This window comes from Phasianus colchicus, chromosome 30, assembly GCF_987193195.1.
Source record: "Phasianus colchicus chromosome 30, bPhaCol1.hap1.1, whole genome shotgun sequence".
NCBI classification, from domain to species: domain Eukaryota; kingdom Metazoa; phylum Chordata; class Aves; order Galliformes; family Phasianidae; genus Phasianus; species Phasianus colchicus.
This window is the reverse complement of record NC_143465.1, coordinates 740882-765502: the sequence shown is the minus strand read 5'-3', so window position 1 is coordinate 765502 and position 24621 is coordinate 740882. Positions and strand designations below refer to the sequence as shown.

At 60.1% G+C, this 24621-nt stretch overlaps 1 protein-coding gene across 2 annotated transcripts; it reads right to left on the bottom strand.

Annotated features, from left to right (window-relative positions):
* Positions 1-1590: 1590 nt before the first annotated feature.
* On the bottom strand, positions 1591-23903 carry LOC116238833 (sodium/potassium-transporting ATPase subunit alpha-2). Of its 2 annotated transcripts, none has more exons than XM_090127244.1 (23): positions 23791-23903; positions 20245-20349; positions 20089-20148; positions 19193-19396; positions 18484-18597; positions 17718-17852; positions 17151-17268; positions 16062-16330; positions 15069-15267; positions 14408-14517; positions 13322-13456; positions 12176-12365; positions 11178-11353; positions 10830-10966; positions 9086-9236; positions 8107-8275; positions 7864-8018; positions 7259-7382; positions 5471-5616; positions 4430-4560; positions 3492-3593; positions 3321-3412; positions 1591-1729 (listed from the first exon to the last, which is right to left on the bottom strand). In XM_090127244.1, exons 1-23 carry the CDS (start codon positions 23800-23802, stop codon positions 1701-1703), a joined length of 3063 nt encoding a protein of 1020 aa, XP_089983370.1. In that variant the 5' UTR covers positions 23803-23903; the 3' UTR covers positions 1591-1700. The 2 variants fall into 2 exon arrangements, with proteins under 2 accessions (XP_089983370.1, XP_089983371.1); XM_090127245.1 differs by lacking the exon at positions 23791-23903 and adding an exon at positions 20441-20580.
* Between the last annotated feature and the right edge of the window lie 718 nt (positions 23904-24621).

Here is a 24621-nt window from a genome sequence, read left to right as displayed (position 1 = left end):
CCCATAGGGGTCCAGAGACCTCACAGGTTCTACATAGGGTCCTGGACACCCCACAAAGCCTTCATGGGGGTCCTGGGTACCCCAATTCCCTATAGGGTACCAAGAACACTATATAGGGGCACCCAGTGCCCTCAGGTTGGGGGGGTCACTGAGTATAGGGGTCCTGGGCACCTCAATTCCCTGGGGTTTGGGGTCACTGAGTGTGAGGGTCCGGAGCACCCCATGACCTGAGAACAGCGGTCTCAGGGACCTCACAGGTTCTACATAGGGGTCTTGAGCACCCCATAACCTCTACATGTGGGTCCAGGGGACCCCAGTTCCCTACAGAGTCTCAGGGACCCCATATAGGGACAGCCCTGGGGTTGAGGGTCACTGGATATGGGGGTTCTGGGCACTCCATAACCTTTAGGTGGGGTCCTGGGCACCCCAGTTCCCTGGTGGGGAGCGGGATCCCAGGGACCTCATAGGATGTGTCCCTCAGAGTGTCCCCTGGTAAGGGGGTCATGTCTCCAAGTGTCCCCAAAGTGGGGGTGGACAGTGGGATGTCCACCCCTATTGATACCCCAAAGCTACTGGGTGCTGATTTTTGGGTGGGAGGGGTGGGGAGGGGGAAGGATATAGGGGCATGGGGGGGGGCATAGGGACGTGGGGGACGTGGGGGGGGATAGGGCACGGGGACACGGGGAGATTTATGGGGATATATGGGAGGATGGCGGCATGGGGGGGTATGGGGCAAGGGGGGGCACGGCGGTCTGTATGGGGGTATGGGGCGTGTGGGGGGCACACAGGAGTCTGCATGGGGGTATATGGGGTAATGGGGGCAATAGGAATATGGGGGGGTACATGGCCATGGGAGGCATGGGATATAGGTGACTGGGGGGCATGAGGATCTGCGTGGGGGTATAGGGGCAGCGGTGCATTAGGGATATGGGGGGCACAGGGTGGGATATGGGGTGGGATGAGGGGTCCCACTGGGGCTCTTATGGGATGGGTGCTGGAAGAGGGTCCTAATGGGATGGAATGGGATATTGGATATGGGGTATGGGGTACGGGATATAGAGTATAGGATATAGGATATAGGATATAGAGTATAGGATATAGGATATAGGATATAGGATATAGGCTACAGAATATGGGGTACAGGGTGTTGGCTATGGGATATAGGGTGGACTGTGGGGTGTGGGGGTCTGTAGGGGGAAGTGGGGAGCATTAGGGATACGGGAGGCATAGGGGTATGGGGGGACACAGGGGTCTGTGTAGGGAGTATAGGGGCATGGGGGGCACGGGGGGCTGATGGGGGTGTGAGGGGTATATGGGGTATAGGGGGTGTTAATGATATGGGGGGATAGGGGCGTGGGGGGGCAGAGGGGATATATGGGAGTATGGAGGGGTGTGGGGGACATGGGGGGAACACGGGGGGGCGGGGGGTGTAGGAATATGTAGGGATGGGGGTGGGAACGGGGCGGGGGGACGGTGGGAGCACACGGGAACGTGGGGATATATGGGGGCACGGGACCCCCCAGCACAGACAGGGGCAGTCTGGCAATGAAAGAGTTAAACTGCTTTATTGCTCTGGGGTTAGTATGGGGGGGGGGGGGAAGTGAGAGGGGGGCGTGGGGGAGTGCGAGGGGGGGGCCGGGACCCCCGTGGGTGGGGTCCTTGTGGGGGCATGGGGGGAGCGGGGGGTCCCACGCTGACGCTCAGTAGTACGTCTCCTTCTCCACCCAACCTGGCGGGGGGAGACGTTCGGGGTGAGGGGGGGCAGTGGGGAGGTGGGGGGGATCCCCCCCGCCACATGGAGACCCCCACCCCCCCCAACCCACGGCCCACTCCCACTCCCAGAATTCCCCTTCGTTCCTGGGGGGTGAGTGGGGGAAGGGCACCTCAACGGGGTCCTGAGTGGGAGGGGGGGGTTGTGGGGGATCTGGTATGGGGTGTGGGATATGGCGGGGTGGGATGAGGGTCCCACTGCGGCCTGATGGGATGGGTGGGGGAAGGGAGTCCTAATGGGATGGGATACGGGGTATGGGGTATGGGGTATGGGGTATGGGATATGGGGTATGGGATATGGGATACGGGGTATAGGAAATAGGATATAGGCTATGGAATATGGGGTACAGGGTGTGGGCTATGGGATATGGGGTGGGCTGTGGGGTAATGGATATAGGGTGGGCTGTGGGGTGTGGGGTGTGGGATATAGGGAGGCTATGGGGTGTGGGTTAAGAGATATAGGGTGGGTGTGGGTTATGGTATACAGGGGGGGCTGTGGAGTAATGGATATAGGGTGGGCTGTGGGGTAAGGGATATAGAGTGGGCTGTGGGGTGTGGGTTATGGGATATAGGGTGGGCTGTGGGGTGTGGGTTATGGGATATAGGGGGTAATGGGGTGTGGGTTAAGGGATTTAGGGTGGGCTGTGGGGTAATGGACATAGGATGGGCTGTGGGTTATGGATATAGGGGGGCTTCGGGGTTTGGGGTAATGGATATAGGGTGGGCTGTGGGATGTGGGTTAAGGGATATAGGGTGGGCTGTGGTGTGTGGGTTATGGCATACAGGGGGGGCTGTGGGGTGTGGGTTATGGGATATAGGGGGTTATGGGGTGTGGGGTAAGGGACTTAGGGTGGGCTGTGAGGCAATGGATATAGGGTGGACTGTGGGGTGTGGGTTATGGGATATAGGGGGGCTGCGGGGTGTGGGGTAATGGATATAGGGTGGGCTGTGAGGTGTGGGGTAAGGGAAATAGGTGAGTTGTGGGGTGTGGGTTATGAGATATAGGGGGGTTGGGGGTGTGAGTTATGGGATATAGGAGGGTTGTGGGTTATGGGATATAGGGGGTTGTGGGGTGTGAGTTAAGGGATATAGGGGGGGCTGTGGGTTATGAGATATAGGGGGTTGTGGGGTGGGGGTTATGGGATATAGGGGGGGCTGTGGGTTATGGGATATAGGGAGGTTGGGGGTTATGGGATATAGGGGGGCTGTGGGTTATGGGATATAGGGGTTGTGGGGTGTGGGTTATGGGATATAGGGGGGTTGTGGGGTGTGAGTTAAGGGATATAGGGGGGGCTGTGGGTTATGGGATATAGGGGGCTGTGGGTTATGGGATATAGGGGGGCTGTGGGTTATGAGATATAGGGGGCTGTGGGTTATGGGATATAGGGGGCTGTGGGTTATGAGATATAGGGGGGCTGTGGGTTATGGGATATAGGGGGCTGTGGGTTATGAGATATAGGGGGGCTGTGGGTTATGGGATATAGGGGGCTGTGGGTTATGGGATACAGGGGGGCTGTGGGGTGCTCCCCCTCCTTGTGGGGTTGACGCACCTCCCGGGTAGCGGCGCAGGATGAGTTTGCGCACTTCGTCGTAGGCAAAGATGAGCAGACTGTAGGGGAAGGCGCAGAACCACCAGGTGACCCTATAAGGGGGGAGGGAGACCGTCAGATGGGGGGGTCCGGGATGGAAGGGGGGGGGGGGGCGGAGTTGGGGACCCTCACTTGAGGGGGTACATGCGCAGCGCCACCCCCATCCCGGGGCAGTAGGACAGGAACGCCGCCAGCGCCGTCTCCTCCAGCAGCCCGAAAATGAGGATCTTGTTCCTATTGGGGGGGCGGGGGGGCAGACGTGGGAGGGGCTGTGGGGCTGAGGGGGCACCTATGGGTGGGCGGTATGGGGTAGAGGGGGCACCCATGGGTGGGGGGAGTCGGGGGGGGCACCTTTGAGGAGTGAGAACTGGGGTGGGGGGGAGCCATGGATGGTTGTATGGGGGGGGGGGCACCTATGTGTGGGAGGTATAGGGTGGGGGTAGGAATGCATATGTGGGGGTATGGGGTGGGTGGGGGCACATATGAATAGTGGGAGCGGGGGGGGTGGGCACCTAAGGTAGGGGGTATGGGGTGGGGGGGAGCACCCGTGGGTGATGATTATGTGGCAGGGGGGCACCCATGGGTGGTGATTATCTCGGGGGGAGCACCCATGGGAGTGTATGGGGTGGGGCATCCATGGGTGATAATTATGGGGTGGAGGGGCACCCATGGGTGATAATTATGTGGTAGGGGGGCACCCATGGGGAGGTGGGGGTAGGGGGCACTCATGGGTGATGATTGTGGGGTGAGGGGCACCAAGGGACCGTGGGGGGGCACCCATGGATGGGGGGAGTGGGAGGGGTGGCACTCATGGGTGATGATTATCTGGGGGGGGGGAGCACCCATGGGTGATAATTATAGGGTGAGGGGGCACCCACGGATGGTGTGAGGGGAGGGGGGGGGCAACCCAGTTGATGATTATGGAGTGGGGTGGGGCATCCATGGGTCATCATTATGGGGTGGAAGGAGCACCCACGGGTGATGATTACGGGATAGGGGGGCACCCATAGGGGAGTGGAGGTGCACCCATGGGTGCAGGTTTTTTTGGGGGGGGTCGGGGGGGTCCCCACTTCATGCCCTGCTGGAAGACGGAGTTGCGCCGCGTTTTGCAGATGATGAGGTCGGCCCATTGCACCACCACGATGCTGGCGAAGAACGCCGTGTGGCACGTGAACTCCACCACCTTGCGCTGCTCGTACGTCTGCGGGGCACACGCGTGTGCAAGGTGAGTGGGGAGGGGATAAGGGGGAGGAGGGCAGTGAGGTGCTGTGTGCAGTGCAATGGGGAGCGTGTGTGTGTGTGTGTGTGTGCAATGCAAAAGTGAGTGTGCTGTGCAGCAGTGTGTGATTGTGTGTGCAGTGTGAGGTGTGTGCAGTGCAGCTGTGTGTGTGCAATGCAGCTGTGTGTGCAATGCAGCTGTGTGTGTGACTGCGAGTGCAACACAGCTCTGTGTGCATATGCAGTGCAGTTCAGCTCTGCGTGTGTGCATTGCACTGCACTGCACCTCTGTGTGTACATGCAGTGCAGTGCAGCTCTGCGTGTGTATACACAGTGCAGTGTGTGTGCAGTGCTGTGCAGCTGTGTGCAGTGTATTGCAGCGCAGTGTATAAGCAATGCAGTGCAGTGCAGCACTGTGTGTATATGCATTGCATTGCAGTGCAGCACTGTGCGTATGTGCAGTGCATTGCAGTGCAGCACTGTGTGTATAAGCAGTGCAGTGCAGTACGGTGTGTATATGCAGTGCAGTGCATTGCAGCATTGTGTGTATATGCAATGCAGTGCATTGCAGTACTGTGTGTATATGCAGTGCAGTGCAGTACAGTGCAGCACTGTGTGTACAAGCAATGCAGTGCAGTGCAGCACTATGTGTGTATGCAGTGCATTGCATTGCATTGCATCACTGTGCGTATGTGCAGTGCAGTGCAGTGCGGCACAGTGCTGTGTGTATAAGCAGTGCAGTGCAGTGCAGCTCTGTGTGTATATGCAGTGAATTGCACTGCAGTGCAGCACTGTGTGTATGCATTGCAGTGCATTGCAGCACTGTGTGTATGTGCAGTGCAGTGCAGGGCAGTGCAGCACTGTGTGTGTGTGCAGTGCAGTGCAGTGCTCACCCACTCCTGCCCATAGGAGTCCTCCAGGTCGTTGGTGGAGCGGTCGTCCCACGCCAGGCGCACCCCCAGCAGCCGTGCAGGCAGGAAGCCGTTCTCAGCCAGGATCACAAAGTATGTGAAGAACCCCCCCAGCGCCTGAATCATCCCTGTGCACACACAGACACCCGTGGGGGGAGGGGTCCCAGTGTCACCCGTGGGTGCTCTGGTGTCATCAATGGGTGTCCCAGTGTCGCTATGGGCGTCCCAGGGCCGCCTGTGGGTGTCCCACTGCCACTCGTGGGCACCTCAGAGTCACTTGTGGTTGTCCCCACTGCCACCTGTGGGTGTCCCAGTGTCACTGTGGGCATCACGATGTCACCCACCCGTGTCCCATTGCCACTCGTGGCACCCTAGTGTCACTCATGGCCATCTCAGTGCCACTCATGGGTGACCCAGTGTCACTATGGATGTCTCAGTGTCACCTATGGGTGCCCCAGTGCCACCCATGGGTGTCCCACTGCCACCTGTGGGCACCCCAGTGTTACTGATGGGCACCCTGCTGTCAGTCGTGGGCATCCCATTGTCACCAGTGGAAGACATGGTGTCATCAGTGGGTGTCCCAGTGTCACTATGGGTGTCCCAGTGCCACCCATGGGTGTTCCACTGCCACCCGTGGGCACCCCAGTGCCACCTATGGATGTTCCCATCTCACCCATGAGCATCCCAGTGTCATCCTTGGGAGCTCCGGTCCAACTGTGGGCGCCCTTCTGTCACCCTTGGGTGTCCCAGTGTCAGCCATGGGCACCCCAGTGTCACCCGTGGGTGTCCTTGTGTCACCAGAGGGAGCTCTGGTCCAACTATGGGTGCCCTGTTGTCATCTGTGGGTGTCTCCATGTCACCCATTGGTGTCCCAGTGGCACCCACGAGCGTCCCACTGCCACTCATGAGCACCACAGTGCCACTATAGGTGCCCTTTTGTCATCACTGAATGACATGGGTGCCCTGGTGTCATCAGTGAGCATCCCAGTGTCACCAGGTGGAGCTCTGATATCACTATGGGTGCCCTGTTGTCACCTGTGGGCATTCCACTGCCACTTGTGGACACCCCAGTGCCACCCGTGGGCATCCAATGTCACCAGTGGGAGCTCTGCTGTCACCACTGGGTGTCCTGGTGTCACTATGGGCGTCCTGGCATCACCTGTGTGGGAGCCCCACTCACACCAGTGTCATCAGTGGGAGCTCAGGCATCACTGTGGGTGTCCCACTGTCACCCATGGGCACCCTGATGTCACCTGTGGGCACCCCAGTATCACCAGTGGGAGACCTGGTGTCACCAGTGAATGTCCCAGTGTCACTGGTGGGACATACCAGTGCCACCCATGGGCATCCTAGTGTCATCAGTGGGACTTCCAGTGTCATCAGTGGGTGTCCCACTGCCACCAGTAGCTCCCATTGACCACCAGTAGCCCCCAATAGCTCCCATTGATCACCAGTAGCCTCCAGTAGCTCCCATTGACCATCAGTAGCACCCACTGACCACCAGTAGCTCCCAGTAGCTCCCATTGACCACCAGCAGCTCCCAGTAGCTCCCACTGACCACCAGTAGCCCCCATTGACCACCAGTAGCCCCCAGTAGCTCCCATTGACCACCAGCAGCCCCCATTGACCACCAGTAGCCTCCAGTAGCTCCCATTGACCACCAATAGCACCCATTGACCACCAGTAGCTCCCAGTAGCTCCCATTGACCACCAGTAGCTCCCAGTAGCCCCCACTGACCACCAGTGGCTCCCAGCAGCCATGACACGCACCAATCTGCCCGTAGGCCATGCTGATGAGGCGCTCGTTAACGAGCTTGTCGGTGCGGGGGTTGCGTGGCTGCCGCTTCATGATGTCACTCTCAGCTGCTTCGTACGCCAGAGAGATGGCGGGGACCTGCGAGGGGGGCCATCCTGTGTCACACCGTGTCACCATGTCACCATGTCACCCTGTGTCACACCACGTCACACCATGGGACACACTACGGGTCCACCTATGGGGCAGCTATGGAGCAGCTATGGGGCAGCTGACCATGCCGGTGCCCAGGTTGATGCAGAGGATGGCAATGGTGCCAAGGGGCAGCCATGGGGCATCCATGGGGCAGCTATGGGGCATCTATGGGGCAGCCATGGGGCAGCTACAGAGCAGTCATGGAGCAGGCTGTGGGACAGCTACAGGGCAGCTATGGGGCAGCTGACCATGTTGGTACCCAGGTTGATGCAGAGGATGGCGATGGTGCCAAGGGGCAGCCATGGGGCAGCTATGGGGCAGCTATGGGGCAGCCATGGGGCAGCTTTGGGGCAGCTATGGAGCAGTCATGGAGCAGGCTGTGGGGCAGCCATGGGGCAGGCATGGGGCAGGCTGTGGGGCAGCTGACCATGTCGGTGCCCAGGTCGATGCAGAGGATGGTGACGGTGCCGAGGGGCAGCGGGATGTTGGCGATGATGAAGAGGAGGAAGGGCGTGATCTCGGGGATGTTGCTGGTCAGGGTGTAGGCAATGGACTTCTTCAGGTTGTCGAAGATGAGGCGCCCTGCGGGGACATGGGGAGGGGAGGGGAGGGCGGATCAGTGTCACCCTGTGGCCGCAGTGGCCCTCGGGGACGTGGGGGTGGCGGTCACCTTCCTCGACGCCGGTGACGATGGAGGCGAAGTTGTCGTCCAGGAGGATCATGTCAGCTGCCTGCTTGGACACATCCGAGCCCGCGATGCCCATGGCGATGCCGATGTCTGCCTTCTTCAGCGCTGGGGAATCGTTCACGCCGTCCCCCGTCACCGCCACGATGGCGCCCTGAGGGGTCAGGGGTCATGGGGTCATGGGGTTGTGGGGTGAGGGGTCTGTGGGCAAGGGAAGGGGTCATGGGGTCACAGGGCCAGGGGCCGTGGGGTCACTGGATGAGGGGGCAGGGGGCCACGGGGTCGTGGCTCATGGGGTCACGGGGCCAGGGGTCATGGGGTCACTGGATCATGGGGTCAGGGGGTGAGAGTTCAATGAGGTGAGGGGTCATAAGGTCATGGGTCACAGGGTCAGGGGGTCACGAGGGCACAGGATGAGAAGTTAGGGGGCAGAAGTCATGGGGTCAGGGGGTAAGGGGTTGTGGGTCAGGAGGTGGAGTCATGAGGTCATGGGATCAGGGGCACAGGATGAGTGATCGGGGTCACAAGATCAGGGGTCACGAGGCCACGGAGTCAGAGGTCACAGGGTCAGTGGGTCACGGGGTCAGGGGTCACTGGGAAACAGATTGGGGGCAGGGGGCAGTGGTCATGAGGTCATGGGGTGAGGTGGTAGGGGTCAGGAGGTCATGGGGTCACAGGGTGAGGATTCAGGGAGTTTGGGGGTCACAGGGGTCAGGGGTGACGGGGAATGGGGGGGTGGGGACAAGGACATTGCAGGGGTAACGTGATGGATGGGGCCACCACAGGCTGGGGACATTGTGGGATGGGGATGGGGACACTTTGGGGACAAGGACATCACAGGGACGCCACCATGGGGTTGGGGACATTATGGGGATGGGGATCACTACAGGGACCACAGGGAGGGGGAAACCATGGAGTGGGGACACCTTGGGGTGGGGACACCAATGTGGGGACGGCGAGGCACCTGGCGCTGGCAGCCCTCGACGATGATGAGCTTCTGCTGGGGGGAGGTGCGGGCGAAGACGATCTCGGTGTGGTTGCGCAGGATCTCGTCCAGCTGCTCCGACGTCATGTCCTTCAGGTCGGAGCCATGCACCACGCACGCCTTGGCCTCCCTGCGGGGTCACAGCCCACAGCGCCATGTCCTCGTGTCCCCGTGTCCCCGTCATCCCCGTGTTCCCACATCCCCATGTTCCTTTATTCTCCATATCCCCACATCTGGGCACCCCCATGTCCCCTTGTTCCACTTCCCCATGTCCCCACATCCCCACGTCTCTTTGCCCCCATATCATTCATGCCCCCACATCTAGACATCCCATGTCCCTCCTGTCCCCATATCCCCACGTCCCTATGTCTCTTCATCCTCCATATCCCCACATCTGCACACCCCCTTGTCCCCACGTCCCATTTCTCCATGTTCCCATGTCCTTATGTCTCCACATCGCCCCATCCCTTTACCCCCCATACCCCCACATGAGGACACCCCCATGTCCCTCTTGTCCACATGTCCCCATGTTCCTTTATTCCCCATATCCTTTTGCCCCTACATCCTTCATACCCCCCTCCCCGTGTCCCCATGTTTCACTTCCCCCGCGTCCCCATCTCCCTTTGTCCCCATATCCTCCATGTCCCAATGTCCCCATTTCTCCATGCCCCCATATTCATCCCACTCCCACCTCCCCATGTCCCCATATTCCTTTATTCTCCACATCCCATGTCCCATGTCCCTTCATCCCCCATACACTCAGGAAAGTGGTGGGGCCGAGCACTGCGGTGTCACGGCACGTGGGGATATGGTTAGAGGGCTTGGGGTGGTGGGTTGAGGTCAGACCCAGGGATCCTAACGGCCTCCTCTGACCTTAACAACGCTATGATCCTGTAACTCTATGAGTGGGATGGTTGGGATCAGACTAGATGACCCTAAAGGCTCACTCCAACCTTAACGATGCTATGATCCCGTTTAGGGACACAGTTAGCAGGCACAGCGGTGGCATTGGGTTGATAGTTGGACTGGGTGATCCTAAAGGTCTTCTCTGACCTTAATGATGCTATGATCCTGTGACTCTATGAGTGGGATGGGTTGAGGTTGGGTGGAGATCCTAAAGGTCTTTTCTGACCCTAACGGTGCTACAATCCTATAATTCTACGAGTGGGATGGATTGGGGTCAGACTGGATGACCCTAAAGGCCTCCTACAATCCTACGTAGGACATGGTTAGCATGCACGGCAGTGGTGTTGGGTTGATGGTTGGACTGTGTGATCCTAAAGGTCTTTTCGGACCTCAATGACACTACAATCCCGTAACTCTATGAGTGGGATGGGTTGATGGTTGCACTGGGTGACCCTAAAGGCATTCATCGACCCTAATTACTCTTTGATCCTACTTAGGGATGTGGTTGGTGGGCACAGCAGTAGTGTTGAGTTGATAGTTGGCCTGGGTGATCCTAAAGGTCTTTTCTAACCTTGGCAACACTATGATCCTATAACACCATGAGTGGGATGGGTTGATGGTCAGAATGGATGGCCCTAAAAACCTTCTATGACCCTAACGATCCCACGAGCAGCCATGTGGAGATGAGTGAATGGTTAGACTGGATCCTACAAATCATTCCCAATATTAATGGCTCTACAATCCTACAGTACTCAGTCCTCTCACCCCCTGATTCTGGATGCCCCCGTGTGTGTAGACCCCAACCCCATACACGTACCGGGGGTTCACCTGGCTGACGGGGATGTTGAGCCGTGCTGCGATGTCCTCCACCGTCTCGTTGCCCTCCGAGATGATCCCGACTCCTTTGGCGATGGCTTTGGCCGTAATGGGGTGGTCCCCCGTCACCATAATCACCTGAAGGATGGGACCACCCCCAGGAGCCCCTGTTAGCCATAATGGGGTGGTCCTCCATCACCACAATCACTTGACAGACGGAGCACCTCCACAAATCCCAATTAGCCATAACGGGGTGCTCCCCATCACCAGAATCACCTGAAGGATGGGACCACCCCCACGAACCCCCGGATATTTGTGGGGTCAGCAGGGGGTGGCGTTGGGGTCTCACCTTGATCCCAGCACTGCGGCATTTGCCGACGGCATCAGGGACGGCAGCGCGGGGGGGGTCAATCATGGACATGAGCCCCACGAAGCAGAGGTCACTGGTGGGGAAGTTGACCTCGTCGGCATCGAAGCGGAAACCCCGCGGGAACTTGTCCGGGGGCAGGTAGAGGTGGCAGAAACCTGGGGGGGGTGGGAGGTGATGGGGTGGTCCCACCACCCCCTCTTGTCCCCTTGTCCCCCGGTGCCGTGTCCTGTGCTCCGCTTCTTCCATGTCCCCGTGGCCCTTGTGTCCCCATATCCCTATATCTACGTCCCACTTCTCCATGTCCCCAGGTCCCCATGTCCCTTTGTCCCCATATCCTTCATATCTCCACATCCCCACATCCCTTTACCTTCCATATTCCCACGTCTGGATACCCCATGTCTCTCTTGTCCTTCTATCCCCACATCCTTTTGCCCCAATACCCATTCTAATCCCATGTCCCCATGTTCTTTGTCTCCGTATCCACCATGTTCTCATGTCCCTTTGTCCCCATACCCTCCATATTTTCCATGTCCCCACGTCTCTTTGCCCTCATACCCTCCATATACCCACGTCTGGACACCCCATGTCCCTCCTGTCCCCATATCCCCATGTCCAAATGTCCCCACGTCCCTTTGCCCCCATATCCTCCATGTCCCCACATCCGGACAACCCATGTCCCTCTTGTCCCCATATCCCCATGTCCTTTCGCCCCAGCATCCATCCTACTCCCATGCCCCACTTCTTCATGTCCCCAAATCCCCTGTATCTCCATGTCCCATTGCCCCCACACCCTCCCACCCCATGACTCCACTCCCCCAGCAAGTCCCAGCCCCTCCAGCTCCATGTAGGCATTCTGGAAGGCCCCCAAAGACCCCCATAATCCACCAAATCCCCCCATAACCACATTAAATCCCCCCCATAACCACCCCATAACTTCCCCAAAGCCCCCCAGCACCTCCCCCAGGCCATCCCCATACCCAGCACACGCTCCCCCAGTCCCCCCAGCTCCAGGTAGGCGTTCTGGAAGGCTTCCTTCATCTCCTCATCCAGGGGCACCTCCTGGCCCTGCAGCAGGATTCGGGAGCAGCGCTCCAGGATGCGCTCGGGGGCCCCTTTCATCACCAGGATGTGTCCCTGGGGGTCCTCCTCCCGCTCGTGGATGGAGAGCTGCAGGGACGGCCACACGTTGGCACCACACCTCGGCTCCCCCATCCCTTTGATCCCAAGCCCTCAGGAACCCCAACCCTTAGGTTCCCAATAAGGGGGTACCCCAATTCTTGGGTCCCCCAAACCCTTGGGCACCCCAACCCTTAGGCTCCCAATAAGGGGGTACCCCAATCCCTGGGCACCCAAACCCTTGGGCACCCCAACCCTTAGGCTCCCAATAAGGGGGTACCCCAATCCTTGGGCACCCAAACCCTTGGGCACCCCAACCACTGGATTCCCATTTCCTTTGGTTCCCAAACCCTTTAGTTTCCAAACTGTTGGGTTTTCAAACCTGTGGGTCCCCAGTACCTTCAGTCCCTAAATCCTTTAGTCCTCAAACCCCGGGATCCCAATCCCTTTGATCTCCAAATCCTTCCGCCCCAAACTCTTGGATCTCCAAGCTCCTGGATCCCAAAACCCTTGGATCCCCAATCCCCTTGGTGTCCAACCCCTGAGTCCCCAGTCCCTTCAGTCCCCAAACAGTTGAGTCCCCAAAACCTTGGTGAGTTCCCAGGCCCTTCAGTCCCCAAAAGCTTGGGTCCCTGATCCCTTTAGTCCCAAATCCCTGGGGTCCCAAATCCCATCAGTCCCCAAACCCTTGGATCCCTAAACCCCTGGGTCTCCAATCCCTTCACATTCCCACCTTCCCATGTCTCTTTGTCCCCATATCCTCCATATTCTCCATGTCCCCATGTCCTAAACTCATGGGTCCCCAAACCCCTGAGTCCCCAAATCCTTTGGTCCCCAAACCCTTGGGTCCCCAGTCTCTTTAGTCCCCAGTCCCTTCGGTCCCAAATCCTTCTGTCTCCAATCCCTTCCTTTGGTCCCCAAACCCCTGGATGCCCAATCCCTTTGCTCTTCAAAACCCTTTGGTCCCCATCCCGTGTCCCCACGCCGTGTCCCCAGTGCGGCCCCACCTGGTACTTGTTGGTGGAGTTAAAGGGGATTTCGGTGACTTTGGGGTTCTTGTCCCGCATCTTCTTGACGGAGCCACATGAGAGCTGGATGCACTTCAGCAGCGCTGACTCAGACGCGTCGCCTGCGGTGTCGCGCTGGGGGGGAGCGCACGAGGTGACATATGGGGACACCAAGAGATGGCAGTGATGTCATCCCTGGGGTGGGGATGGGACAGGGATGGGGGCAGGGGCAGTGATTGAGTTAGCGTTGCTTGGGTTTAGGGTTAGGGTTGGGGTTGGGGTTGGGTGTAGGGTCCGGGTCAGAGTTATGGGTCAGTGTTATGGTTAAGGTTACAGGGTCAGGAATAAGGTTATAGGGACAGGGTTAGATTGGGCTTGGGTAACGATCAGGGTTTGGGTTAGGGTTAGGGTCAGTGTTAGAATTAGGGTTATTGGGTCAGGGTTAGGGTTATAGAGTCAGGGTTCTATTGGGGTGAGGTTAGGGGTAGGGTGAGTGTGGGTGTGAGTTTGGGTTTGGGTTTGGGTTAGGATCAGGGTTAGGGTTAAGGTTATAGGGTCAAGGTTAGGTTGGGGTGGGGTAAGGGTTAAGATTAGGGTTGGGCCAGGGTTAGGGTTTGGGTCAGGGTCAGGGCTAGGGTTATAGGGTCAGGGTTATGGTTAGGGTTAGGGTCAGGTTTGTAGGGTCAGAGTCAGGGTCAGAGCTAAGGTCAGGGTTAAGATTAGAGTTAGGGTCCAGGTTAGGGTTAGGGGTTAGGGTGATAGGGTCAGGATCAGGCTTACAGTAAGGGTTACAGTTAGGGTTAGGGTCAGGGTTAGGGTAGGGGTTATGGTTAGGGTTAGGGTCAGGGTTATGTTGGTTTAGGGTGAGGTTTTGGGTAGGTTAGGCTTAACTGTAGGGTCAAGGTTAGGGTTAGGGTTAGAGTTGGGGTTAGGGTTAGGGTCAGGGTTAGGGTCAGGGTTTGGTTTAGGGTTAGAGTTGGGGTTAAGGTTAGGGTTAGGGTTAGGATTTGGCTCAGGGTCAAGATTCGGGTTAAGGTCAGGGTTTGGGTTAGGGTCAGGTTTGGGTTAAGGTCAGGGGTCACTGACCTTGGAAATGGAGATGTTCTCCTGTCCCGGTTTGAAGACAGCACGGTTGCAGAGCCCGGCAATGCGTGCCAGTGCAGCCCAGGTGGGCGAGCGCTTATCAAAGGTGGCACCTGAGGGACAACGTCTGTCACAGCCTGAGTGCCCTGGGGTCACCCCCAAGGGTCTGGGGACGTACCCTGGGGGTGGGGGCAAAGGGGTTGGGGTGTCGGGGGATTGGGGAACCAGAGGATTGGGATCTGGGGTTTGGGGACTCAAGGGATTGGGACTAAAGGGATTAGGACCTGAGGGCTGGGGACTGAAGGGATTGGGGGCCCAAGATTTTGGGGTCCAAGAGGATTGGGGACTGAAGGGACTGAGGACTCAGGGATTTGGGGGCCCAAGATTTTGGGGATCCAGGCTTTGGGGACCCAAAGGGGAAGGAAATGGGTGTGGAGGTGGGAACCCAAGGATTGGGGATCCAGGAAATGAGGACCCAGGTGATTGGGACCCAAGGGATCAGGAGACTTGGAAACTCGAAGCTTGGGAACTGAAGGGATGGGACACCCAGTGAATGGGGAATCCAGGAAATGGAGATCTGGGGGATGGGGACCCAGTGAATGGGGAATTCAGGGGATGAGGACCAAAGGAACAGAGACCCATGGGATGGGGTGCAGTCACCCACCCGACTGATCCTCGGTGGTGTCGGCCTCGTGGATCTGGTTGTCAAACCACATGTGTGCCACCGTCATGCGGTTCTGGGTGAGGGTCCCGGTTTTGTCGGAGCAGATGGTGGAGGTGGACCCCAACGTTTCCACTGCCTCCAGGTTCTTCACCAGGCAGTTCTTGCGCGCCATGCGCTTGGCTGTCAGCGTCAGGCACACCTGGAGGGGCACCCATGGGTGTCAGGGGGAGTCCATGGGGCTGAGAGGGCACTCATGGGGCTCACAGGGCACCCATTAGTCTCATAGGGCACCTATGGGGTTTATAGGGCACCTATGGGTCTCACAGAGCACCTATGAATCACACAGGACACCCATGGGACTCAGGGGGAGTCCATGGGGCTGAGAGGAACAGAACACCCATGGGGCTTAGAAGGGCACTTATGAGGATCAGAGGGCACCCACTGCTCTCATAGGGCATCCATGGGCCACAGAGGGCATCCATGGGGCTAAGAGGGCACCCATTGATCTCACCGGGCACCCATGGGGTTTAGAGGGTATCCATGGGACTTACAGGTCACTGATAGGGCTCATAGGGCACCTGTGGGGCTTACAGGGCAACCATGGGGCTCATAAGTCACCCACTGATCTCACAGGGCACCCATAGTGCTGAGAGGGCACCCGCTGACCTCACAGGGTACCCATGGGGCTCAAAGAGCACCCATGTGTCTCATAGGGCATCAGTGGGGTTGAGAGAACACGCATGGAACTCATATATGGGGTTCATAGGTTACCCATGGGGCACATAGGGCACCTATGGATCTCATAGGGCACTCACGGATCTCATAGGGAACCCATGGAGCTCAGGGGCACCCAGTGAACTCACAGGGCACCCATGGGGCTCGTAGGGCACCCACTGATCTCACAGGACACCCATAAGAGTGAACCCAAGGCTCCAAGCCCAGTCACCAGCACTTCCAACCCACTGGCCCCTCTGCCCCATCGGTGGCCCTTACAGTGACGGTGGCCAGCAGCCCCTCGGGGACATTGGCCACAATGATGCCGATGAGGAAGATGACGGCCTCCAGCCACGTGTAGCCCAGGATGAGGGAGAGGATGAAGAAGGAGAGGCCGAGGAAGACGGCAACGCCGGTGATGAGGCGGATGAAATGCTCGATCTCCATGGCGATGGGCGTGCGTCCCACCTCCAGCCCCGAGGCCAGCGAGGCGATGCGCCCCATCACCGTGCGGTCCCCCGTGGAGATGACAATGCCTCGGGCGGTGCCTAAGGGACAGCCATGGGGGGAGGGGACAACAGGACGTCTGTGGGGCTTGTGGGGCACCCGTGGGGCTCACAGGTTGCCTATGGAGATTGTAGGGAATCTATGAGTCCCATAGGGCACCCGTGGAGCTCGAGGGGATCCACTGATCTCACAGAATATTCGTGGGGGGGATTGTAGGGCATCTATCAGGCATGGGCATCCGTGGGGCTCACAGGGCATCTATGGGTCTCATGGGGCACCTGTGGGCCTCATAGGATACTTATGGGCCTCATAGGACATCTGTGGGGCTCACAGGTGATCCTTGGGGCTCATAGGGCACCCAGGCGGCTCATGGGGGACCCATTCATGTCATAGAGCATCCATGGGGCTCGTAGGTGATGCTCGCAGGGCATCTACAGATCGCACAGGGCACTCATGGGGCTCACAGTACACATATGGGGCTCACGGGGCACCCAATTATCTCACAGGGCAACCATGGGGCTCATAGGACATCTATGAGTCTCACAGGGTACTTGTGGGGCTCATAAGGCATTTATGGGTCTTATAGGGCACCCATTGGTCTTATAGGGCATCTGTGGGGCTAACGGGGCACTCATTGGTCTCATAAGCCACCTATGGGGCTTAGAGGGCAACCATGGAGCTCACAGACATCCATGGGTCTCATAGGGCATCTGTGGGGCTCATAGGGCACCCATGGGGCTCACAGGGCACCCATGAGGCACTGGGGGACACGGAGGGGCGGTGGTAGCACCCACCCCCCGGGTGCCACTGGGGATGTGGTGGGGACACAGTGGGGACACAGGGACAGCCGTGGGTGCGCACCTTCCACGCAGTTGGTGGAGAAGAAGCAGATGTTGCGCGTCTCTAGGGGATTCTCATGGGTGAACTCTGGGGAGCGTGTCTGCGGCTCCGACTCCCCCGTCAGAGAGGAGTTGTCCACCTGCCAGGGGACGGGGCAGCAGGGGGACAGCAGGGATGGGGTGACAGAGGGGTGACAGTGGGAACGGAGTGACAGTGGGGTGACAGTGGGGACGGGATGACAGTGAGGATGGGGTGATGGAGGGGTGACAGCAGGGTGACAGTGGGGATGGGATGACAGCAGGGATGGGGTGACGGTGGGGATGGGGTGGCAGCAGAGTGACAGAGGGGTGATAGTGGGGTGACAGTGGGGACAGGTGACAGTGGGTGACACCTCAGCTGACCCTGTGTCCCCAGGCCAGCCCCAGAACCCCGTCCAGGTGCCACCCCATAGCACACCCGGTGCCCACTCCACACCAATCCCAGTTCCCATCCTGTACCAGCCCTGGTGCCCACCTCGCAACAGAGCTGGTGCCCACCCAATGTCACCCCATCCCAGCCCCAGTGCCCACCCCAGTGCCCCCCGCCCACCTTGCAGCCATGGGAGGAGATGATGCGCATGTCGGCAGGGACGCGGTCTCCTCCCTTCACCTCCACCAGGTCGCCCACCACTACGTTTTCTGCGTTGATCTGGATCTTCTCTCCCTCGCGGATCACCAGAGCTTGCTGGGGGGTGGGGGGCACCATCAACTGCTGGGCACCCCTGGGACCCCCTCACCCAGTGTGGAGCAGGGACCTGGAGCCATCCCCCATAGCAGATATGATGCCCACCCCATAACAGAACTGGTGCCCACCCTATACTGGTCCTGGTGCCCATCCTATACCGGTCCTGGTGCCCTCCTCATCGTGGTCCTGGTGCCTATCCTATAGGAGTACCGGTGCCCATCCCATCCCAGTCCTGGTGCCCACCTCATAGTACACATGGTGCCTACCCCATAACACGACTGGTGCCCACCTCATAGCAGACCTGGTGTCCATCCTATACCAGTCCTGATGCCCTTCTCATCCCAATGCCCACCCCATGCCAGTTCTGGTACCCACCCATCCCCATCCTAGTACCCATCCTGTAGTGGTTTTGCTGTCCATCGTACACCAGTCCCGGTGCCCTCCCCGTCCCAGTCCTGGTGCTCATCCTATACAGGCCTGGTGCCCAACCAATACCAGACCTGCTGCCCATTCCAAGTCCCAGTGCTTGCCCCATTCCAGTCCCAGTGCCCGCCCCATCCCAGTCCTGGTGCTCACCCCACCCCAATGCCGGTGTCCCACAGCCCGGTGGTGTTTATGTTTGGGGCCGCACCTGTGGCACCATGTTCTTGAAGGAGTCCATGATCTTGGAGCTCTTGGCCTCTTGGTAGTAGGAGAAGCAGCCAGTGACAATGACGACAGCAGCCAGCACCACCCCCAGGTACAGCTGGGGACAGGCATGGGGACAACGCGGTGACAATCAGGGGCACTCCTGTCTCCCCCATAATGTCCCCCCATTGTGCCCATGCCTGAACAATGCTCCCCATTGTTCCATGTCCCATTGTTCCATGTCCCACTGTGTCCGTGTCATTCCCATGTCCCTGTCCCCTTATGGCACAATGTCCCTTGTAATGCCCACGTCCCATTGTTCCCATATCATCACCACATGTCCCCACCTGTCCCCACCTGTCCCTTTGTGTCCCCCTGTCCCCATGTTCCCATGTCCCCACAGTCCCCAAGTCCCCACCATTCTCATGTCCCTCTGTCCCCAGCACCCCCTTAGTCCCCCTGGCCCCACTGTCCCCCTGCCCCTCCATCCCCCTGTCCCCATGTGCCCCCATCCCCACCATTCTCCTGTCCCACGGTCCCCATGTCCCCCTCTCCATGCCGTCTCCATTTCCCCCTGTCCCCACCAAGCCCCTGCCTGTCCCCATATTCCCCTGTCCCTGCCATCCCCCTGTCCCACAGTCCCCCTGTCCCTGCTTTCTCCCTGTCCCCCTGTCCCCTCCATCCCCATTTCCCCCCGTCCCACCACCCCTCACATTGTCGTTGGAGGGCTCATCCTCCATGGCAGCCTGGATGCCGTATGCCAGGAAGCAGAGGATGGCTCCGATCCAGAGCAGGATGGAGAAACCCCCAAAGAGCTGACGGCAGAACTTCACCCACTCGGGGGTGGTGGGAGGGGGGGTCAGCGCGTTGGGGCCGTCCTGTGCCAGCACCTCCGCAGCGCGGGCATTGCTCAGCCCCTGTGGGACAGTGGGATGTGGCACATGGGGACACGTGGGGATACGTGGGACATGTGGGGACATGGGGACACGTGGGGATAGGGATGTGGGGACACATGGGGACATGTGGGGATGGGGACATGGGGACACAAGGGGACATGTGGAGATGGGGACGTTGCACTGTGGGACACGGGGATGTGTGGGGACATGTTGGGATGGGGAGATGTCACCACAGGGATATGGGGACATGTGGGGACATGTGAGGACACGTGGGGATGGGGACATGACACTGTAGGCACACGGGGACACATGGTGAAAAGTAGGGACATGTGGGGATGAGGAGGTGGTACCATGGGGACATGGGAACACATGGGGACACATGGGGACGTGGGGATGGGGAGATGGTACTGTGGGGACATAGGGACATGTGGGGACATATGGGGAAGGGGACGTGGCACTGCGGGGATGTGGGGACACATGGAAACGTGGGGATGTGGTACTGTGGAGTCATGTGGACATGTGGGGACGTGGGGATGTGGCACTGAGCACAGGGGGACACAGGGACACAGAGGGTTGGGGATGTGGCACTGTGGGGATGTGGGGACGTGTGGGGACACATGGGGGCAGGGTGGTGGCACATGGGGGCAGGGTGGTGGCATATGGGGATATGGGTACAATTGGGGACAGGGTGGTGGCACACAGGGACATCTCACCCGGGACAGATCCACCTGGTACTTCCTTCCCAGCTCATCAAGGGACAACTTATGGTCATCCTGCGGGGGAAGGGGACACACACCAGACGTCACCATGTCACCCCCTGTCCCCAACCCCCCTATGATGTCCCCTGTCCCGTCCCATCTCCTCCTCACCAGGTTGACCTCCTTCTTCAGCTCATCCAACTCCTTCTCCTTCTGCTTCCGCCGCCCACCCCCATTCTCCGACGTGGTGGCAGCAGGGGAATATTCGCGGCCGTCCTGGGGGGGACACCGTGGGGACACCATGGGGACACCGTGGGGACAGCGGCGCTGAGGTCACACGGAGCGGTGCCACCGCGGCCATCATTACCATGGGCATGGATGTCACCGCCAGCGAGGGCGTCACCGTGGCCACCGGCATCATCGAGGGGACAGGACGGCAGCGCGGGGTGGAGGCGTGGGGACGGGGGGGTCGCCGGGGTCATGGGGGGGTCAGCAGGGCTATGGGGGGGGGGACCGGGGTCATGGGGGTCACCAGGGCTATGGAGGATCAACAGGGTGATGAGGGTCATTGGGGTCATGAGGGGGCTCCGGGGTCAAGGGAGGTGGTGGGGTGATGGGGGGTGCCAGGGTCACGGGGTTCACCAGGGCTGTGGGGGGCACCGGGGTCATGGGGGGGCACTGGGGTGATGGGAGTCACTGGGGTCATGGGGGTTCAGCATGGCTATGGAGGGGCACCAGGGTCGGGGGGGTCGCTGGGGTCATGAGGGGTGGGGGGTCAGCAGGGGTTTGGGGTCATTGGGGTCGCCTGGGCTATAGGGGTCATTGGCATCATGGGGGGTCATTAGGGTCATGGGGTCAGCAGTGTGATGGAGGTCACAAGGGTCATGGGGTCACCAGGGCTATGGGGGTCACCAGGGCTGTGGGAGGTCACTGGGGTCATGGGGGACATTGGGGTGATGATTGCCAGGGTATGGGGACACCAGGGTGATGGGGGTCATGGTGGTCATGGGGAGGTCACCAGTGCTATGGGGTGTGACTGGGGTCACAGCGGTCACCAGGGCTATGCAAGATCAACAGGGTGATAGGGGTCATCCGGGTCATGAGGGGGCACTGGGGTCACAGGGGGTGTTGGGGTGATGGGGTTTGCCAGGGTCATGGGGGTCACTGGGCTCATGGGGATCATTGGGGCAATGGAGTCACCAGGGCTATGGGGTCATCCAAGGCTATGTGGGGTGGGAGGAGTCACTGGGGAGACGGGGTTGCCAGGGTTATGGGGTCATCAGGGTCATAGGAGTCACCAGGGCTATGGGGGGGAGGTCACCGGGGCCGTAGGGGATTGCTGGGGTCATAGGGGTCACCAGGGCCATGGGGGTAACAAGATCCATAGTGGGGGGTCAAAGGGGTTGGGAGGGGGCCATGGGGTCATGAGGGGTGTCACTGGGGTAAGGAGGGTCACCAGGGCCATCGGAGTGTCACCAGGGGGTGTCACTAGGGCCATGGGGGGGTCAGCAGGGTCAGGCAGGGTCACCAGTGTAATGGGGGTGTCACCAGGGCTGTGGGACCACCAGGGTTGTGGGGTCACCAGGACTATGGTCTGCCACTGGGGTCACAGGGGGTCATGGGAGTCACCGGGGTCAGGGGGTGGGCACCAGGGCCATGGGGGGTCACCAGGGGTGTGTCATGGGAGTCATGGGGTCACCGGGGCCATGGAGGAGGTCACCGGGGGGGTGTCATGGGAGTCACCAGGATCATAGGGGGTCACTGGGGCTATGGGGGGGTCACCGAGGTCACAGGGGGGTCACCAGGGCCATGGGGTGTCACTAGGCGGATGTCACTGGGGTCACGGGAGGTCACCAGGGTCATGGGGGGGTCACTAGGAGCGTGTCACCGGGGTCAAGGGGAAGTCACAGGGGTCATGGGGGGTCACAGGGGTCAGGGGAGGTTACGGGGTGCCACTGTCACCACAGGGGTGTCTCCAGAAGCCATGAGGACACCCCCCCCCCCCCCCAGAACCATCCCCAAGTGCCAGGGATGCCAATGCGGGCAGGGGAGGGGCGCAGTGCCAGGAACCCGCTGTCCCCACGGGGGGGCTGCAATGAGGGGGGTGGAAGGGGACACGCAACCCCCCTGTGTCACCAAGGGGATGAGAGGGGGAGGGGGGGGCAGCAGTGCTGGCACAGCGCAGTGACACGTCCCATGGGGTTGGCAGGAGGAGGAATGGGGGGGGGAATATGGGGGGGTGGGAACGGAGGTGGGGGGGAACAACCGGGGGGGGCCGTGATGGTGTCATGGAAAATGGCCCCATTGCCAAAAACAGCATTGGGAGCTGTGGGGTCGTGTTACCGCGGGGGAGGGGGGGGAGGGGACTTGGGGGGGGGGTCTGGCTGCCCCCCAAAACTGCTGCCCCACTGAGCTGAGGGGGCTGGAGGGGGGGTGAGAAGAGAGCTGAAATTTGTCGCACCCCTCCCCCCCCATCCCGATATATTGGGGTCTCCCATGTAGGGTCATTTCTGCTTATAGGGGGGGTCACACCCTCACCCCCATTTAGGGACTCAGTGCTATGGGGGGACGCCTCAGGGGTTTTTGGGGTGGAGGGTCAGAAGGGGGGGTGGGAGAACTGCAATGTGTGCCCCCCTCTCCTCATCTTGGGACCCTGCCCCCCAATCCTTCCATTTGAGGCCATTTCTGCTTATGGGGTTGGGGAAATTTTGGGGTCACCGCAGCGTTTGTTTACTCTTTTTGGGGGTAGGGAGGGGGGGACACAGCGAGGTGGTGTCACGTGACCGTAGGCCGGGGGGGGGGGGGGGGGGGGGGGTCAATGCCACCACTCCGCCCTTTCCCCTCCCTCCCCCCTCAGTCCCCCATGCCGTTGCCATAGCGACGGCGACCCCCGTGGTGAGGAGCTGCCGTGTGACAACGGCACGGGGCCACCGTCCCCGTGGGGACACGGACACGGGTGGGGGGCACGGACACGAGTTGGGGGAGCAGCGGGGAGGCGCTGTGCCGCCGTTTTCCCTCGTGGGGGGGGTGACAGCGGGAGCGGGGGGTAAGCGGGGGGGGAACGGACCCACGCGGGACAGTCTGAGCGGGTGACACGAGTGGGCGTGGGAAAGGGAGGGTGGGGGGTCAGAGTGGGTCCGTGGGTCGGTGAATCGCTGCGGGTGGGTGAGTGGGAGCCCACGGGGATGAGTTACCCCGAGTGGGTCAGTGGGAGCCACGCGTGGGGTGGGGACGCATTTGGGGGCGCCACGCGTGGGTCTGTGCCAAGGATGGGTGAGCGGGAGTCCGGAATGGGTGGGTGGGTGGGTGGGAGTCCACGTGGGCGAGCGCCCCGAGTGGGGTCGATGGGAGCCCACCGTGGGTGGGAGTCGTCACGGGTGAGTGCCCCGCGTGGGGTGGGCTCATGTGTGGGTCTGTGCCAGGCGTGGGTGGGAGCCCACCAGGATGGGTCCCCCCGAGTGGGTCGGTGGGAGCCTCTCACGGCCGGTTGCCCTGAACGGGCGTCCTGGAGCGCACGTGGGCGCGCCACGCGTGGCTCGGAGTCCCGCGTGAGTCGGTTCCACACTTGGGCGGCCGGGATCCCCGAGCGGGCAGCCGTGTGACACGCGTGTGTCCGTACCGCGCGTGGACGGGCGGGAGCCCACGCGGACGGTTCCCCCCGAGCGGGTGCCCCGCGTGGCTCCGCGCCCCCCACGCGTGGGAGCTGCCCCTACTCACCCCTCTGCCCATGGCGCTGCCGTCGCTCCGCGGACACTCGTGGGCGTCGGCGGCGGTGGAGACGGCGGAGAAAAACCCTCCGGGCTCCGCCCCCCCTCCCGGACCCCCCTTCCCACCGCCCCCCCCGGACCGCACCGCCCCTCCGGACCCCCCCACTGGGAACGGGGAGGTAATGGGGGGTTCTGTCACGCGTGGGGGCGGCGGTGCAAGCCGAGGGGGGGTTACTCGGGGTTGGGGGGGAGTGCAGTGCGGTCCCATTTTTCCCAGTCTAGTCCCAGTTCTCCCAGTATGGTTACACTTCTCCCAGGATGACTATAATAACCCCATTCTCCCAGTTCAACTGGTACCATCCCAGTTCAACCGGTACCGTCCCACTCTTCCCAGTATGGCCCTATTTCTCCCAGCATGATCATAACCCAGTTCTCCCAGTACGGTCCCAGTTGTCATTGAATGGTCCCAGTTCAACCAGTACCATCTCAGTTCAACCAGTACGGTCCCAGTTCTCCCAGTATGGTCCTATTTCTCCCAGCATGATCATAACCCAGTTCTCCCAGTACGGTCCCAGTTGTCACCAAATGGTCCCAGTTCAACCAGTACCATCCCAGTTCAACTGGTACGGTCCCAGCTCTCCCAGCAACATCTCACTTCTCCAACTGTGGTCCCAGTTCTCCCAGTAGCATCCCAGTTCTCCCAGAAGAGATTTCCCAGCACAGTCCCAGTTGTCGTTGGATGATCCCAGTTCAACCAGTACCATCCCAGTTCAACCAATAAAGCACCAGTTCTCCCCACACTGTCCTGATTCTCCCAGTACAATCCCAGTTCTTCCATTTT